Source organism: Anneissia japonica, unplaced genomic scaffold (genome assembly GCF_011630105.1).
Source record: "Anneissia japonica isolate Jap-2015-1 unplaced genomic scaffold, ASM1163010v1 scaffold287782_len627234_cov183, whole genome shotgun sequence".
NCBI lineage: Eukaryota > Metazoa > Echinodermata > Crinoidea > Comatulida > Comatulidae > Anneissia > Anneissia japonica.
The window spans coordinates 447,601-467,590 of record NW_022695201.1 but is presented as its reverse complement, the minus strand read 5'-3'; the positions used below and the strand labels follow the sequence as shown (position 1 = coordinate 467,590).

Genomic DNA, 19,990 nt, shown 5'->3' with positions numbered 1-19,990 from the left:
GGGGGACAAGGGGAAAATATCCATCTTTGACAAATCTTTCCCTACCCCTTGACAAATGCATTCTCTGAAAGTGCCTAAAGTTCTCAAATTCTTTGCGTGCATTTCTTGTTACGGTAGGCCTATTTCCTCTATAAATTGCACATTTTAGGGAGTTTTCATCAATTCCGACGAAATTAGAATTAAAAACACAAAAATATTTAGCGCGCCTCGTGCGCATTTTTTAGGGCTTTAAGTTATTTAAACACATTATAGTCCCAAACTCAAGAAAGACAAATTTAAGATAGATCATTTTAACCTAAAAGAAGGGCCTCAATGTGTATTGATGGTGAAAGAATATGTTTGTAATAAATAAAACCATGATGAAAATGCGGAGCATTTTTTATTCGGGTGACATGTCTAAAAATCGCCATTCACTGCCTCAAATGTTGTTAATTTCTTAACTGAAATTCCTCAACAAATAGAGTAATTTGGGATTTGGGAGTTTTTCAAGTTTGTTACAAATAAAAATACGGTTTTTAAAATGTTATATTTTAACAGTAATATTATTGTGAAGTGTGTAAATTGTTTCCTTGTTTTGAATCACCTTCCAGACCCAGTCAGGAGGTCTAGTAAGCACCATTAACTACTGATTTTAATCAGTGTAATCTTTGGTGGCCTGCTGAGTTTATCAGGGATTAGTAGGGATTTGGCCTCAAACTCTGAGTGTATTGGCAAAAAAGCTCTATGGAGTTGTACTCGTTATGTTTGACTTTTCTTGCATTAGCCATTGGTTTGTTTGATTTTTTTTCTTCTATCCTATTTTTTGAAAATTTTTGCACAGGATTTTCTGCACGACACTTCAGTCATTTCCGTGCTTGAATAGCAAATATTGGTCTATACATATTAAATATGACGGCATTCTATATGTTTTGAATTTTATTAAAAACGGCTAATTGAAGTTTTGAACTAACGCAAGTTAGCAAAGCATTTCTCCAGCTAGGTTGAACCATACTTTGCTCTAAGTTGAACACAAAGTGAATGCCACCAATGGGACCATTATATGTATGTGTCGAAATTTTGATATATGCTGCTGTGTTCTAGTTTCTCATAATGATTGTTTCATGTTACAGAAAACATTTTAGGTTTTAGTAATGTGTAGGCCTATAATAGTTTTTGTTTTCATTTCATAAGCTATAAGCACATGCAGCATAATAGCTATTGTATAAACTTAGGAGTTATTGTGCTACCATTATATTATAATTACATTTTTATTAAAGCCTCAATAATTATAAATACTGTACAATATTTCTTTTTTAAAGAGCCTTTAGAAGAGCCAGAAATAGAATCTACAACAGTTAAAGGTAATGAGATTATCTTAAAATTGAAGGTAAGTATATGCCTATTTCAATTACAATTTCAATTTTGATCCTTGCCTATTCTCACAATTAATCAAAACAACTAATTAACAATAAGTAATTTTAAATTAAGATATTAAAGACAATCTATAAAGGCTTTCGCCTATATTTTTTCTAATAGCCTGTATCAAATGCTCCTGAGCGAATCCAATGCGATGATATACTTCGTTATCAAGTGCGACACCAAAACAAAAATGGAAATGAACATGACATTGTCAACACAACGGATGGCTTACAAACAGAAGTCAACATTTCAGGATTATCACCAGGATGTGTTTTTTATCACGTCGACTCTAGAGTTGTTAATAATGCAGAAATTACTGGAGATTGGGGAAAGCCAATATCGGTACAATCAGCGCCCTCAGGTTAATGATTTTTGCTTTAATATTGTTTATTTTATTACCTCCGCCAATTAGGTTATGTTTTCGCCCCTATTTATTTGTTTGTTTGCTTGATAATTTGATGATTCAGTTTTGAAGTGTCAGGGCCAAAATGTCAAGGTAAAAATCCACAAAAACTACTTTTTTTATATAACAGCCTACAGCCAACAATTTCCATCAGAAACTAGTCAAACTTTGTCACAATTATACAAAACCAGAAACCTGGACGTCATTACATTTTTAGAGGTCGAAGTTGAAGGTCAAGGTCACAGTTGGCAAAAAAACTACCTTTTTATATATAACAGCCAAACTGAGTCCACAATTTGTATTAGAAATTCGTAAAACTTGGTCACAATGTTTCATGACCACAAACTAAAGATTATTGAATTTCGAAGAGTCAAAGGTCAAGGTCCAACTGAAAAAATTACTTTATTTATATAACAGTTTACTATAAACAGATTTTATTGATATTGACCAAATAAATGAATGAATGAACGTTCGTTGCTTGTGGAATATGAAAGCTACAGCGTAACAGTAGTTGGGTAGGCCAAAATCTCTTGGTAGTCGGGCGAGATAGTGTAGTCGACACAGTGAAAATTAATGGACTATTAGTATTGTAATTAGAAGTATAAAAAGCAGCCTTGAATCTGGTTGGTTATTTGAGGTAGTAGTAGTGTAAAGTAAAGCATACATACTGACTGATTGTGCTACTGATTCTGACGGTCGTACACAGGTATTAAAACAATTGTATTTATTGTTTTAATGTCTCGACGTTTCGGTTGAGTTGCTTCAATCGTCTTCAGGAGAAGAACGGATTATTACTCTCCTGAAGAACAGATATTATCCTCCTGAAGACGACTGAGCAACTCAATCGTCTAGATATTCTCAACCAACAACAACGGTTCTTTTCAGAACTATCTACAGTATGTGGTGTACCGCAAGCATTAATATATATTATTACTTCACCATGCAAACCTTTAAACAATATTCAACCATCTCTTCAAATCGTCTTTTAGTTTAATATACCATTTTGATGTAAGTATTTAAGAAACAAAAAACCAAAAATTTGAACTTTAGAATTACGATCAGCCTATTTATACTCTACATTGTATCTTGTGTTTTTTATGTTAATATTATTATATTGGCAGCAGATTCTCAATGAGTTATAGTAAACATTTGCTGTGTTGGATAGAAAATGTACAAATGCTGAATACATTAAATTAATTAAATTTTTGATATGTAGAGTTAGAAGTTGTGATTTTTGGCTTTTGTTCTATTTTTTACTATGAATATTTAAATTGATTGATGGATTCTATTTATTAACACAATGTTGTTGTCTTTTAACAGCGCCCTCAATTACCAACGATTCAGTACTGGAAAGAACGTTTTTATTAATGAAATGGAATGCTGCTACTTGTACCAGCACCCAGAATAATTTGAGTTACCATTATGAACTATCAGGAGGAATCCACCAAGGAAGTACAACAAAAACTGAAGTTCTTATAGATGATGGAATTGTACCTTGTACTCAGTACACATTTTCAGTTTCAGCATCGCATATGAACGTTAGCAGCAATACTGATATTATGGAGGTCATGTCTGGTGTTGACTGTAAGCCTTTTTTAATCTTATACGAATGTAAAGAGCTTTTTTTTTATTAAAAATCACATCATTAACATTTTCCTCGGTTTAATTTTTAGTACATTTTTTCCTTTATAATATATTGTATGTTATCCTTTCTATTTAAATACCATTAATGCAATGCTTGACAATATAAAAGTAATAAAAAGTAGAAAATTGTTTAAAAAATCAAAATTGTTTTATAGGTTTTAGGTTAGAATTTATAGATAGATCAAATACACTATCGGTAAATGAGAAAATAATTTCTTTGAATATATAGATAACCAATATTTGCACTTTATGTCAACTATGAAAGAAGATATCAAACATTTCCTCTTGAGGTGTAGCAAATTAAATCCATTTAAAATAGAATATTTATTTTATACTATATTGTATATTTATACTAAATAATAATAATAATATTAATAATAAGAATATTTTTATTATTATTAATATTTTTAATATTATTATTATTATTATTATTATTTTTATTATTTTATTAATATATTTCCCCACAGATCCTGGAAAACCAACCATTAGTTCGTTAACATCAACGTCTTCATCAATCACACTGGAATTGACATTATCTGATGATAATCCATGTACAATACTTGGATACAATGTGCTTGTATATAGTGATGTACAGAATTTAAATTTCACTATGGATATCACAGCGGCTTCACTGACAATTAATGAAAATATAATGCCGAATACCAACTACACTGTCCAGGTTTGCAATATAAATTATAAACATATAGTATGAATGCATTAATGCATCTAATATAATAACTGATACTAATAAGCAACATGTCACACGTCATCATCGGCAATCTTAGAGTATGCTATATCGGTATATTTAATACCTGTCAAATGTATGGCAGACATGCAATATTAAGGTAAGCCATGCATGTAAAAGCTGAATACTGTGGTAAGTCATGTAAACAATTACAATGAAAGGGTGATATTGAAATAAGTTGTTTTTTAATTTATCACCATAGACCTCTCCGGAGTGTCAATTAAACATCATAGGAGTGATGTTTTGACCTACCTGACATGTAATTGTACCAAATACTCAGTACGTCCCCAAGTGATTTGGGCGGGCAGTAGCGGCGCCAGCGTCTAGAATCTGGGTGGGGGAAGTGTGGGAAAGGTCCCCGGCGAGAGCAAAGTAGGCGTAGTCGGGTGTAGATTAAATGTTTCGAAAGTGGTCCAGGGGGCGGAGCTCCCAAAAAATTCATTTGTTTCAGAGGCTTATTTAATTGATTTTATATATCTATAATAGCCTCCTAATATATAAAAAATACATATTATTCTTTTTCTCCTCGACAGATTGTGGTTTTTCTTCTTTTCAGGGGGAAAAACTGAGGAGGGGAAAGAACACCCCCCCCCCCTTCCAGGGAAACAAGCACCCACCCAAATCACTTGCGAATTTTTTCGTTAGTATTTGGAGACGTACTGAGTATTTGGTGTGATTACACATCAGGTAGAGCCAAACATCACTCCTATGATATTTTCTTGACGCAAACTCCCAGAACTCGGATTCATTACTAGTCACCATGCGCAAGCTTGGTGGTCTAGTGGTTAAGACATCAGGTAGGATACCTGTAGGTCGTCGGTTCGTTTCCCACCCGAATCTCTTGCAATTTTTTTTGCGCTAGTATTTTGGGACATACTGAGTATTCGGTACGATTTCATGTCAAGTGGGTAAAATATCACTCTAAAGTTGATAATTAAATCAGAAATAGTGAAACGGTTTGAATTGAATGTGTTTTTGTATGTAACTGTATTTTGAAGAGGTTGAAACATTTTTTAAGACTTGTCCCGAACCGATTGTATATATGTGTATTTGTTTTACCAATATATATGGAGTTATGCCCTGCGCAAGTAAATGTGTTGACAACATAACCTCTGAGAAGTCGGGACATAGTCTTTTACATTAAAAAATAGATAATTTATGATTTAAGAGGAATATAATTTGACCATGGTGTTGATTTATTAATCGAAATAGTTGAATAATGGTGCATATGGTAACTTAAAATAAGAATTGTGTTTAGGAGGATCCAAAAGGGTGGACAATAATTTGTTAATTTATGTATTATTATATTAATTATTAAAATTTTTTTATTTCAATTTTTCGGTAACAAAGGCCTTTCAAGTGCTACTAATTTTTAAAATACGATCAATCAGGGTATGTAGAAGTCCACGTTTAGATATTTTATGTAATTTAAAGCTATGGAAATTTGTTAGCAAGCTGGTATGTGTTTTTATAATAGACTGAAGTTATTAATGAGTTATAAGAATTTTAGAAAAGAATGTCAATGAAGGATAATATTTTGTTGTAACAATACTCCTTTTTCAAATTGAATGTTAGCATCATGTTTGGAATAAAATAAGCAAAACATATCGTCAAAAAAGGAACCGGTACGTCAGTAAATGGTGGTGCCCCATGAACAGGTTAGCTAACCCATTGAGGAGTGATATCTGGGGCGGATTTAGAGGGGGGCTTAACAGGCTTTAGCCCCCCCTAAAATTTCATAGCCATTTCTTTTTAACTGCTTTTTGAAGGTCCAAATTAAAATATGGTTTTAATGTTTTCTTCACACACATCATATTTATGGGCTAAACATTTTACAGTAATTGTTTTTCAGTGATCAAATAAAAATGAAATACGTTTTTTAACTGATCATCGGACAAAAAATGTACCTAAGAAAGCTGCTTTTGCCTACTTTTCGCACATACATACGCACATACATACGCACATACATACACCCATACATACACCCATACATACGCATACACACACACACACACACACACACATACATACATACATCTAATAGCTAAAGTGTTCAGCTACCCTTCTGAACCCCATCTTATCGGACGGAGACACCTCCTCCCAAACCTAGCCTCCGCAGGCACTTGGAGGCACTTTACACATATACCTATAGTCCCCACTAACCAAGAGCCTCTGGATCTGCCCCTGGATATTTTGCCTTACCTGACGTGTTATCGTACCGAATACTCAGTACGTTCCCAAATACATGCTAACAAACATTTGGGTGAATTCAGTAGATATATCTTCCGTGTGCTTTATTATTTCTTTAGACAACGTTGGAGGTATCCTTCCCTCATAATTTTAGTTTAGCCTTTAGTTTGTTAAATTTAGTGGGATTCGTTATTGAGTGTACTCTATAGTAATTATATCTGTTCATCACGATTACTCCATTTTCTTTGTCCTGTTTATTGATAATAATTCCTTTGTTGTTTTTAATTTTATTCAGAGCTTTATGTTTTTTTTGTTTTTTTTTTGTTTTTCCAATTCCTTGATAATGATTGATTGCCAACTGTTACCAACGAAAAATCAACTTCATGGTCAATAAGTGGGCTGTAAGTCTACACAGCAAACCTAATTTAAATAACATTTCCTAGCTAAATCTTGGCTTCGATATTCAGTCCAAGCGTATCAGTTGCATGAGAGAAAATGTGTGGCGATTATATCTGGCCCATACCGAATTAGGTATTTGTGGTCTTGGAATCTCTACAGAGACATTCCTTCATACAAATGACAACCAAAAAAAAAAAAAAAAAAAATCTATTTATATCTAAAGTATATACAGTAATTTCACTTTTTAATGTTGAATTTTGTAAATATTTCTCCAGCTATGTGCTGCTATGACATATATATTTGATGTGAATAAACCAGAATAAATAAACTCTGCCTAAATATGCAAGTGTGCTCAATAATTGACTAGGGTCGAAAATCGACTGTACCCATCTTCTGTCCTACTGTTGTAAAACTGATTTATTTTTTCTCAAATATGTAGATAGCAGCCAGAACTCAAAAAGGCTTCGGTAATTTCTCAGATGCTGATTATGTGTCTACCGATGCAGATAACCCTGGCAAAGGTACGCAATTTAGTAGGGGCTTTTATGTCTTTGTCCATTAGAATGGCAGTATAATGGATCTAAGTTTTAGTGAATCTTCTTTGTCATAACAAAACAAACAAGCTTTAGCCTTCTGAACATGCTTTCCTGTACAGCGATATAATATAGCCCACCAAATACAAGATAGTAATGATTGCAGCCAACATTAACAAAAATATTATGAGGAAGTTTGTTCATCACAATGTTGTTTTCACTATTACAGTTCTGAAATTCCTCTAGTCAGAAATAAATTTACAAGCAGCTCCTATAATAAATATCACATCAAATACTGTGAACTACCTGCCTATTTTTCTCATACAGATCTGCAACTATAGTATAGTTGTATTGCCTTTACAAATTCAATGGGGATAAATTTTTGTTTACAAATAAATGTATTTGTCTATCAATGAATTCTGTAAACAAATTTATGATATATAATTACTCATAATAAATATACATATAAAATGCATATAATATTGATTACAAAGTTTATAATAAGGTACTTAATTAATGGTATCTAAGATTTTGAGGAACAAAACTTTTACTAAATTCAGAAACTAAGATGATGACTATTAGATATTACAGACTCATTTGTTAGTGATTTACTATCCAATCAATGGCCACACCAGGTATCGGTTTAATGCTTTGTATTTGTATGTTATTTCCAGGTGCTATAGTAGGTGGTGTTATCGGAGGTTTATCTGTGGCAGCCAGTGCGATTGTTTTTGTCTTGATTTTTGTTAAACGGTAATAATTTTAGCAGTAATTTAATTACAATGAAATGATTAAGCAAATTATACCAACTCTTAAATCAACAAAATGTATGTTTATGAACCTGTCCTCAACCTAAACCATTAAAGCTGGCCAAATATGTAGCACAATTTTCTTGTAAAATAAATCACACAAAAGGGCGGGGCAGGTTCTGACACAATTCACTTTCCTGATAATTGGGAAAGGCTTAGAGCTAAAAAATAAATTGATATTTTTCAAAATCTGTGATTGTGTACTATTTTTATTGATGATTGTTTTTATTTCATGTTATTTAATATTTCACAATCTATCATTTTGTTTTATTTGACTTTATTATATTTATATTTAAATATATCTAACAGTACACACCATATGTATTCCTTACAAGCTAGTATCCATTCTGTTAATCAATAACAAATTTAATAATATCAGTAGATAAAGTAATTAGAGTATACAAATAATTCATTTTTAATTATTTCAAGAGCTTTCCCAAAGTCAATAACATACTTTTTAATTCACCAGTGTGTTGCATATTTTTTTATGTAAACAATGCTTTTGATTGTGCTTGTAGACGCCGTAATTCAAGCAAAGAAGTTGTTAGACATGATGTTGCTCAAAAACAAGTTGTTTTCGACTCAGGTTAGATGGTTAAGTTTTGTACATGAAAACAACTAACTTTAATTTGTAACATGTCTAAACCATCCCCATAATGTCTTAAAAATACAAGATGATTTTCCAGTGCACAGTAGGCTTCAAAGTTGTTTAAAGAAAAGCTTGATTGGAGAACATGTTAAAGGCATCTTATAATCAATAATGTTATAGTCATATTCATCATCAACATCATAATCAAAATTATTGTATGTACATTGCTTTTATTAATTTATAAAGAAAATGAATTGATGCCTGCAGTTGAGGGTCATGCTAATGCAGTAGATGTGAAAAGTCCGAATGATGAGGATGATGGTGCTCCTTTAACTGAAAACATGTACGCGAACTCTGAACCTGTTTATGGAAATACAAACTTAGAAAATCAGGAATACAGACCGATTGAGTTAGCATTTCTGCACGATTACGTGAAGAAACAAAACAGTAGCTTAAAAAGCGGATTTGAAAAGGAATTTGAGGTATGTTTATACTTTTTCTATACTCTTGTACTCGTTCTTATTTATCAATCATGATGATTATGATGAGAATGAAGAGGATGATGATTTTGATGGTTCTGGTGTTGGTGTCATCATCTTTATCTTCTAAAATAAATGTAGTGGGATAAACCTGATCTAATCTTGTAAAAAGATATGAAACATTCCTCCCTGATTAAATAAAGTGAAATATAGAATAAAACAAATACATAAATGTATTCTTTCATCAATTTTTTTTGCTATTTCTGCGGTTGGATTAAGTGATAATTTCTTCATAACAGGACATTGGCAACAAGCCCCTGTATCCCTGGACCGCTGCAAAACATGCCAAGAATAGAACTAAAAACAGATATGCAAATGTTATTCCATGTGAGTATCAATACAAATAACATTATTAGCAATAGACATAGCCCTCAGCGTTAATGTTCATATTATTATTGTCAGATTTTCAAAAAAACATTATTTAATCTGTCAATAACTGTTTCATTTCCTTTACACTATTGTTTTATATAGAGTTCTACAAATGATAATAATATTTGTAATATATTTCCTTTAGTACTTCTCTAATTTTCTTGTTTCTACATTGGTGGTTGCGACTATACCACTGAAGGTATTTGTTTACGCCCATGTATTCCCGGGGGCCAACGATGGGCTTTTGTAATTTTGGCAACAGTCATATCCTTCGCTTTACGTTATGTACTTTAAATATGTGAAATACTATAATAATAAAATTTTAAAAAGTATAAAAATAAAATAAAAAATTAAATTGAAGTTAGCAATATTATTTTCAGAGAGATAAAAGATTTTTTGCTTTTACTGTTACGAGAAAGCGTCATCGGTGGACACTACTGTTTGCCATTCATGATGACAAGACTTACCACCCGTGCACTAATTATTATTTATCTATTTCGCAATATTTAACGGAGGGAGCTCTTACAGCACACAGCTGGTTTGAAGAGACCCTTTATAGACAGTACAGTACAATTATACAAAAATGCAATAATAAAATGAAGAAAATGAAATACAGTAATTAAAACAAGAAAGCCATAGCCTCAGACAGAAACATAAATTATGGATTAGGTTTAATTGGGGATTTACTCAATTAAAAGATAGATCGTAGAATAATTTTCATTAATAAATTAATGATTTTATTTCCGAAATTATTTATTTGTGATTGTACATTCGTCAAAATACCCAACTCATCTTTCTTTTTATTACAGTAATTGACATCCAACGTAGGTGCGACTACTTCGTCAAATAACCCATTAAGCCAATTCGTCATTTGAACTGTGCATGTCAGTATTTAAGGTCAATTGACATTATTTAGTGTGAAAGTTAGTTAATAGGAAGCTTTCGATTTGTGCAATGACACGATTCTAGAATGGAATCACTCATGCGTGACCGTCCTAACCGGCGTCCTACGTTCTCTGCATACGTAGTTTTGGCCAAATTGCATTCCAGAATCTACTCAATGAGGTGACTCTTACATTCTCGCATGCGCATGACTTTTAGTGACCTCATCGTTCTGCATCCTACCGTCGTCGTGGAATTGAAAGCTCCCTAATTGACCTTGATACAGGCATACGCAGTTCAAACGACGAATTGGCCTGATGGGTTTTTCACGAAGTTTTAATTATTTTTAAATTAAATTACAGTATATTAAGAATCTGATTATAATTTATATTTTTTTAGATGACAATTCACGTGTAGTACTTGATGTGTGGAATAACATCCCTGAGTCAGACTATATAAATGCTTCGTATATAGATGTAAGTATAAAATTTTGTTCTACGTTTACAAATTAATTTTAACAAAACTTAAGAAATTTTGTTGTCTCAAGGTACCAATAGACAGAATGACATGTTGACTCCTATAGGATTAATGTTTTAAAAGTGTATAGCAATACCTTTGATGAAGGAGCCCCATCGACTGGGGCGAAAGCTTGTGAAATAAAATGGTGCTACCTACTCATTTTTTCATTTGTATACACTGACTAATACGGCTACTATATACAAACTTTTTTGATAACAATAATGATAATTTATTTTTCTTTTCTGGTTATAAACATTCTTACGGACTTCATATAAAAAAAAAATTCCCAGTAAAAATTTTTTAAAAAAAATATTATAATAGTGTTTCCCTAAAAAATTATCTAAATTACAATATTTGTTATATTTATTATTATTAATAAGAGTAAGAATGAAATAAACATACAAGTTACAAATAAACTATTATATAAACCCCAAATATATGATATACCCATAGAGATATAATAAGAATACTAGAGCGCTAACTGCAATGTATTCGATGTTCGAAATACGCAGGGCTGTGTGTGTGTGTACCATCCAAGATGGCTGCCATAGATTTAGCCAATCAAATTTCGCCTAAGCGCCATCATTTGCAATTGCGGCCTCAATTTACTCAGAAAGTTCAGTACGGCTAGTTACCCGTATGTTTGAAACTCGAGCGTTGCGGTATATGGGTGTAATGTACACGATTTTAATTTTCATTCCTTGGTATTTTATTTTTGAAAAAGATGCTCGTTTTAGCTACGATAGTTTAAAAAATTATTATTATTACTCATTATCATTAATTAAATAATAACCAGTCAGAGGGCTTATTTATGTTAATAAAATGTATACAAAGCCTGAAGGTGGCGCTTTACTACGACGGCCATATTGGATGGTACACATACATAACTCTGCAATGCTTCGCCATCTTGTCAGCACTCTAGTTGACTAATTCATACAATACTCACTAATACAAAATAGTAACAAGGGCCTACGGTTTATAATCCTTATCCAAGAAACCGACCGCGAACCCGTATCGATATTGTTGGCTATGATTACGATGCCCCTGTCTTAACTGCTCGGCCATTATGTTCATAATTTCAATCTTGCAAGTAGTAACCACATTATACAGTACAGTACTATACAGTCACTATATAGAATTTGTTTATGTTAAATTTACTTAGGAATTAACACACTTAACATTTATTGTGGTGTCATTCATTAACCTTACTATTAAGGTACAATACTAAGTTTGTAACTAATAATATTTGGCTTCATTTTATAATTAATGCACTGGGTAATTGTCTAATTACTGCAGAAATCATTTTTACATAATAATTAATACTATTGGAATGGTGCTGTAGCTTTGTTATGATGCTCGTCTTTCAAACTTATGGTACTTGGGTTCAATTTTAGCTTCTACACCTTACAAAGAGACATTGTATTTTGTATTTTTTAAATATTATTTTACTTAAATTGCAGGGATATACGACACCACGTGAATTCATTGCATGTCAAGGTAAGCAATGATACGATTTGGAAGATGGAAATATGCACTTTATTTGTGTCTGTAGTTATGTTAATAGTAATAGTTCAAAAACCTAATTATATATTTATATTAAGATTAATATTTTTTTATATTAATTAATAGTTTATTTTTATTTAACACCTGACGTATGGAAAATAATTGTGTAGCCCTTTAAATAACATCATAGCATAGGTAAACTACATCAACTGCGCGCTTATTATGTAGGCCTATTATTTATTCCGCGTTTATAATTTCAGGTCCAAATGTTGCGTCAGTCAATGATATGTGGAGAATGATCTGGCAGGAAAAGTCAGCGATAATTGTGGTTGTTACTAACGTCGTTGAAGGAACCAAGGTATTTGTTCTGGGCTGTTAGATAGGGTGAATGGGGTAGGATGAATTAATTAAGGTAATAATGTGAATATATGTGTAGGACTGAGCGTAGCTCAATGTCAATCCTTGCAAATAAGTTGTAAATTGAAAGAATTGTGATTCTTGAATTCATGAAGACTGTTTATTCTATTTATTTGTAGCGAAAATGCGAGCAGTATTGGCCAGAAGTAAATGATGGTAAAATATATGCAAACATTAATGTAGCGAACGCCGGTGAGACCAAATATGGACATTTTGTGGTTAGAAATCTACAACTTCAGAAGGTTTGTTCTCTCAAATTATCAACCTTGTCATCAATATCAAAATCATTGAAAACTTGTTTAGTTTTTTTATAAAATTATATGTATTGAAATTGCTTCGTATTCTAATCCTAATGACAATTTGCTTTTTCTGTTTTTTGGTTGATAAGAATAATACATAATGAAAAGTAAGATTTATGAAATATCTGCGTTTAAGAAAAAAAAAACTTATATATTGACATATCTGATTGTTTTACGTTGAAGGTTGGGACAGAAGAGGTACATAATGTTTTTCAATATCATTTCACTGATTGGCCAGATAAGAGTGTTCCCCGCGCTGTTCCACATTTGATTGACTTCATCTACGCGTTTAGAACAGCACAGCAGAATTCTCCAAGCGACAGTGGACCAGTCATAGTACACTGCAGGTAACATAAAAAGATACATGAATGGAATGTTTATATTTTATATATGTACAGTGCGGTGCAGACATACGAACTTGCGTCGCAAATATACAGAAGAAGATGTAGATATGAATAAATTTTACATGTTACCCAGCAAACTCTAAACGTTTTGGTTGTTATGTCAGAAAATGGCGTCTACACAACGTTGCAGCAACTTTATTGGTTAATACATTTACATATAAAACATTTTAGTAAGTAGTCCATCTGTGACCAGGGGTGGATTACTATAAGCGGTCTTTAGACGGTATCAACGGTTAGCCAGCTCTAATCGTGACGTCACTGCTGGTCTGTGGTTATAGACCATTGCTGCGGTCAACCAGTTAGCCATCTTAAATTTTAAGGCCTACTCGGAGAGAGCTTGGAACAGTCTTAAATCATTTTCATCATGGCGTTCTGCTGATTAATTCAACAGTGCAATGGCAAGACCTAGGCCTAGATCGTCAAAGTCGGAGAATCAAACGACGAATACTCTGCACACTTCTCAGCATCTGTAATACGTCTACGGTGGTTTTTTTGTGTTAATTTCGATACATTTGCGTGTGTCGAGCACACATGACGTCACCCTCAATCTTGCGTTACCAGGGAGTGCTGTTTGCGTTTCAATACCTAAAGCGGTCTTAGGGAAGACTGTTTTATAGCAATGGTCAGAAACTACTCTCACACTATCAAGACCTACACTGCGATTGATACACGACCGGCACCGTCGTGGCCAAGTCTTGATAGTGTGATAGGAGCTAAGAACAACTTGCTCGTGACAAGGCAGTCGTAGTCGTTCTCACATGTGTAATTATTTGGCTAAGTGGCCATTATTACTTTAAACCAAAGATCTTATAAACACAAGATAGTGTTCTCCACGATTTACGTGTGCAAATTTTGTAATAACGCATGAATGGCGCCCTCTTGCAAAATTGGAAACTTTTGACCCTTGAACGCTCTGACCATACCGTACACTGCTCGAATTTACCTTTACGCGTAACAATTAGAAGCGTCGATTTACAATGCGCCCTCTCTTTAGAACATAAGGAACAAATTAACGTACTTAGTAACGAAATTTGGCGTAACACGAACACCCTATCACAGATCCATGGCAACGACTAAGACGCCCTCTCCCAAACTGATTACTTTTCTGTGCCAAATCGACGCTTCTATTTGTTACGCAAAGCGGAGAACGCTATCTTTTGTTTATAAGATCTTTGCTTTAAACCAATAAATGACTAGAGGGCAGGTCCTACTTCCAGTCGGATTCGACCACAGGTTGGTATGGTCGCAGCGCTAGGTCGCTATAATGTGAGAGTTGCTTTAGAGGAATGACTTTGTAAGACCGTCTAAGTGATAAAGCCGGCTTTATTCGAGGAGTTAAGAATACTGGTGAGTCGAATGGCCGAGCGGTTAGCAGGGGCGCTGCAAGCTATAGCCATAATATCGGCGCTGGTTCAAATGGCACGCTCGCCTATGGTTCTGGTGGTAGAACAAGTCTTCTCGGATAAGGACTATAAACCGTAGGCCCAGTGTATACAATGGCTCATGTGCACTATAAATAACCCAGTACATCCTTCGAGACGAGTAGGGGGATACCCCGGTGTACTGGAACAGACAGCCCCAGTGGTGGATGACAAGAGTTGCTGGTACCGGGTAGCACAGACACGAAGGGACGCTTAGGGGCAAAGAAAGTCATTGATCAAGTTCCTAGTCCACATATCAAGCGCCCTGAGCATCTTACATTAGATGGATATGTGCGCTATATAAAACTACATCATTATTATTATTATTATTATTATTATTATTGTTATTATTATTACCAGTTAAGACAATCTTATAGCAATCCACCCCAGCTCTATCAATACCATTAATGACCTAATATTTTAGTCTGAAAACAACATAAATATTTTATCATAATGTGTACTGTTATTCGTATGGATTGCCAACACAAGAATCGTGTATACTGTAGGTTAATATTTGTCAGTGATTATTGTACTTGAATAGTGACCTAGTACTAATATAGTAACTGATACTCTGAAAAAAAAACACCAATCTCAGGAATAGTGTCTCATGTTTTAATGTATTCATAATAGATAACTTCCCTTTACATACCATCTAAATCATCAAGTTTCAAAAGCTATTTTGGTGAGCCTCAAATAGTTTGTTGGTCATTTGTAATATGTGAATTTCAGTTTTTTTTTTCTAATTTAGTTACGATCTATACAGTTTTAAAAACCCAATAATGAGACTACTATGATCATCATCATCTTGTTTTCTGTCTACTTGCATGCTGAAAACAGTTAATTTCTCAATTTTTTCTATCATATGCTTTTTCATGATTGTATAGCTTTCATTTGTTTCCTTTATATCATCTAAAACCTTTACTCTCTTTTTACCTCAAGGCCGCTTTCCTTCTATACTTCATTCAATAATATCTCTCCAAAGACTGTATATCCTCTACTTATACTTCCGATCCATTTCTTATTTCTGTCTTTTATTGTAGCTATTAAAGTTCTTTTCTCATTTACTCTCTTAAGTACTTGTTCATTTGTTAGTTTGTTTTTACAAATAATTTTCTCAATGTCCGCATTTGAAAAACCAGTCTATCTATTTCAATTGTTCTCATTGTCCAGGTTTCATAACCATATAGTGCACACTCCATACAAGTGCTTTAGTAATCTTCTTTTTCAATTTCCTGTCCATCTATTTGTCAGTTACTCTCTTTTGTTAAAAGCATTTTCAATATTGGACTATATAATAAATATTGGAATATAATAAAAACAAATTTAAGAGAAAAATCATTGTGATATAAGTGCACATTTTGTAAATAGTCTTTCATTTCAAGAACTTTTATCATGATCTATCAATAAAATCATCAACTGGTTAATATAGAAAGCAGTTTACATATTAATTTGATTTTACATTGATGTAGGCCAATTATACTGTTTAGGACTTAATAACGAGCGCTCAGGACATCATGTTATACCTTCATTCATTTCGAGTAGCATTTATTCAATTAATTAATCAAAAATATAATATTAATACATAAATTAGGCCAACATCAAAATTATTGAATTATCACAATCCATAGTGCATTAACTTAGTCCATACACTTAGGCTACTACTTATATATATAAATTAAAATATATTATCCACTGATGCTAATATTGTATATTTTAGGTGAGAAATGCAGAGAATCTATTCGTTTAAAACAGGAAAGACATGATATATCCAATCTTGCTTTTCTCAATATACTTCTTAGCATGTGTACACCTTATGTAAAGACACATTAGCATAACATTAAGCCACTCAAAACAACAATCGGCCAAAGCAGATTTACCCTTCTAAAATTATAAGACACTTTTTTTTCATACTATTGTCGAATTCATTTATTATCACAGGTTTAGGCCTTACGATTGAAATATACAAAAAGGTTAAATTATTAATACAACGTTTGTTGTTATAGACTTTAAACAGTATATATCCGCGTCCTACTGATGATCGTACATCACATGCCAGGCTTCCCGACAACATATTGAAGAATCGTTCCAAAGTTGTGTTACCACGTAAGTTCTTCTATTTAGTAATTGTTATCTATATCCAAAATTATCAAATGCATACTTATAACAGATTATTATTATGATAGGTTATGTCGAATAGTTATGTTTCATTTATTTATCTATTTATTTAAATAAGTTGTATCTTGATTCATTTATCTTATAAAGTAAATAAAGCTCGTCCTTTCTTGATGACTCCATGCGCCAACGGAAATGATTACATTAACGCATCATTCTGCAACGTAAGTAAAACTTTCTGAGTAAATCATTATTAAACTGCATATTTTATTTAATTTTGTTCTCTAAACTATTATTATTATTATTATTGCTGCGAAGCAGCCAATTCATGTTCTTGACAGCAATTTGACCTCTGAAAGGTCATTGTTTGTCAAAAAACTATCGCCCAAGACAACTGAAAAGCGGAGTTTCCTTCTTTCGTTCTGCCGGGTAAAATCAATTACTTTAGGCGACGTTTGTAGACTAACCTACTCGTACCAACGTCGGCATGTCGCGACGCTGGAGTACTATTCAGCGTTTTTACTATATTTCTAGGTTTCCTATTTCTACGTTTAATCGGCTCATATCTCAGCCACAATATTTTGAGGCCAATTTTATTTACGAACCCAGTTAAACTTATTTACTAGCCTATTTCAACGTGCTAATTATTACATTTAGGCGACGCTTGTTGTAGACTGGCATAGTGTTTTCGGAAATAAATGCCATTTTATACACATGTGCAGATCGATTCGCCAGCAGCGAGTCATCGCCAGCAGCAGCAGTGAGTCGCCAGCAGAGAGATGTCACTGCAGCAAAACACTATTGTACACGGTACCAACGCTGTTCTAATATAGACAATGGGTCGTGCTCATATTATTTGTTATATTTTTATTATTCATTATTTTCACTTGACTCGCATAAATAATTTTGTTCAAAGAACATTTTATGCAGTTGTACTTCGCAGCACTTCACTTGCAATTTGCAATTTCTAGTTAATATTATTATTATTATTATTATCCTTATTATCATTATTATCATCACCAATATCAAATACTTTGTCATTTCATGTGAATCTCGAATAAAAAATTATTATTATTATTATTATTATTACTATTATTATTATTATTATTATTATTATTATTATTATTATTATTATTATTATTATTATTATTATCATTATTATCCTTATTATCATTATTATCATCACCATTATCAAATACTGTGTCATTTCATGTGAATCTCAAATAAAAAATAATAGCCACATTCCACAATCTGTATTTGAAGAATATATCTGTTTTGTTTTACATTACAGGGCTACAACAAGAAAAACGCATTTATTGTCGCCCAGGCCCCAATGTCTGAGCCTGCTGACACTACTGTTGATTTTTGGCGTTTAGTGTTAGATTACAAGACTGACATAATCGTACAACTGAATGACAAAGACGAAACTTGCGCCGCATACCTTCCTCAACGGATGAATGAAGAGCTGAAGATTGATAAATTTACCATTAGCATCAAATCGTCTGAGCAGAACGACTTTATGATCGAACGGAAAATCATGCTACAGAAGGTCGTGCACATACTTCATTTACTCAAATATAACTCTCATCTTATTTTTAGTGGCTACGTAAAAAAGTTTTAATACACTTTTTATTCATTTTTTCCAATTGCTATACAACCAGTGGCATCACGCTCGGGCGCTGACGGGACAGAGCGCCAGAACACCCAGGCACGAGGGGCCCCACATTGTAGTTCAAAAAATATATAATATAAACTATAATACCATAGTTTTATTCAACAGGGCCCTAACAGTTTTAAGCAATAAAATCTGGGCTCTGATGTTTGAAATTTGCTTCTGATTTTGTGATCAATCTGCTTTGCATTGTATATTTATTATGAAAACATGTTTTGTTTTTCACTAAAATATTCTTTGTATTTATTTACACATACATAGAGTACTAGGCCTACTGTAGGCCTATACCAGTTCCGAAAGTTGGCCTATGTAATCTATGTTGTCTGAAATATTTCATCAGTCATGGACCATTCTATGTTCTCTGTTAACTCAGTTGAACAGTTCATAAATGACATGCTGTCAGCTCTGAGCACAAAAGGCCCCTCGGACCCCTACCAGGGGCCTTGACTCCGACTGCGGGCCCTACGTGTCCCTTGGTCCCCAGCGTCCCTTGGCCCCCAGCGTCTCTTTGCTCACTTATTAGAGGGGCCCAAAACAGTCAGCGCCAGGGCCGCACAAACTTTTTGACACCACTGCATAAAACCCATTAAAATGCGTAAAAATGTCAGTTATTAAAGTTAATGTCAGAATTAAAAGTTAGGCCTACTTAGATTCTCTTCTGACACTCGGCACCAAAATGTTCATGAATATTTCCTCTTAAATCCTATAACCAACGGTTCTATTTGGAACATTTGAAAATAGTGTGGGCCGTCCATAATTTCATTGGCTTAATATGTTGTATTTCTTTTTCAATTCAGGACAATGATGTACAAGAGATTCTGCACTTCGAGTTTCGGCAGTGGTCTAAGGCAGAACCTGTTCCAAAGGTTGATTCATTTGTCAGCTTTATTGCAGCCGTTCAACGCGGTCACATTCCTCAAAGTAATCGGCCAATCATCATTCACTGCCTGTGCGTTAAATTTATTTATAATTTATTTGACAAAATCGAAAGTTTACAAAGCACATGAGTAAAAAGCCTTATAATCATATATAATACTGATATAATTATAGTAATCATAAAATATTTATTTTAATTAATTCTTATATGTTTGGCTATTGATTGATATTTAGGGATGGCGCGGTTCGATCAGGATTGTTCTGCTC

At 33.2% G+C, this 19,990-nt stretch overlaps 2 protein-coding genes across 2 annotated transcripts in view; both read left to right on the top strand.

The window, feature by feature from the left end:
* The window catches only part of LOC117101444 (receptor-type tyrosine-protein phosphatase T-like), a 35,494-nt gene extending 21,905 nt beyond the window's left edge, over positions 1 to 13,589 (top strand). The window contains exons 12-25 of the mRNA XM_033241421.1: positions 1,299 to 1,366; positions 1,516 to 1,759; positions 3,122 to 3,385; positions 3,913 to 4,124; positions 7,219 to 7,300; positions 7,987 to 8,065; positions 8,640 to 8,707; positions 8,957 to 9,192; positions 9,489 to 9,576; positions 10,900 to 10,976; positions 12,480 to 12,516; positions 12,783 to 12,880; positions 13,059 to 13,181; positions 13,422 to 13,589. Of these exons, the coding sequence (XP_033097312.1) occupies positions 1,299 to 1,366; positions 1,516 to 1,759; positions 3,122 to 3,385; positions 3,913 to 4,124; positions 7,219 to 7,300; positions 7,987 to 8,065; positions 8,640 to 8,707; positions 8,957 to 9,192; positions 9,489 to 9,576; positions 10,900 to 10,976; positions 12,480 to 12,516; positions 12,783 to 12,880; positions 13,059 to 13,181; positions 13,422 to 13,589 (1,844 nt within the window). The remainder of the gene's footprint in view (positions 1 to 1,298; positions 1,367 to 1,515; positions 1,760 to 3,121; positions 3,386 to 3,912; positions 4,125 to 7,218; positions 7,301 to 7,986; positions 8,066 to 8,639; positions 8,708 to 8,956; positions 9,193 to 9,488; positions 9,577 to 10,899; positions 10,977 to 12,479; positions 12,517 to 12,782; positions 12,881 to 13,058; positions 13,182 to 13,421) is intronic.
* Positions 13,590 to 16,931: 3,342 nt separating this feature from the next.
* The window catches only part of LOC117101442 (receptor-type tyrosine-protein phosphatase alpha-like), a 3,987-nt gene continuing 928 nt past the window's right edge, over positions 16,932 to 19,990 (top strand). Inside the window, exons 1-5 of the mRNA XM_033241420.1 lie at positions 16,932 to 17,166; positions 17,326 to 17,399; positions 18,467 to 18,724; positions 19,645 to 19,796; positions 19,958 to 19,986. Of these exons, the coding sequence (XP_033097311.1) occupies positions 17,349 to 17,399; positions 18,467 to 18,724; positions 19,645 to 19,796; positions 19,958 to 19,986 (490 nt within the window). The 5' untranslated portion in view covers positions 16,932 to 17,166; positions 17,326 to 17,348. The remainder of the gene's footprint in view (positions 17,167 to 17,325; positions 17,400 to 18,466; positions 18,725 to 19,644; positions 19,797 to 19,957; positions 19,987 to 19,990) is intronic.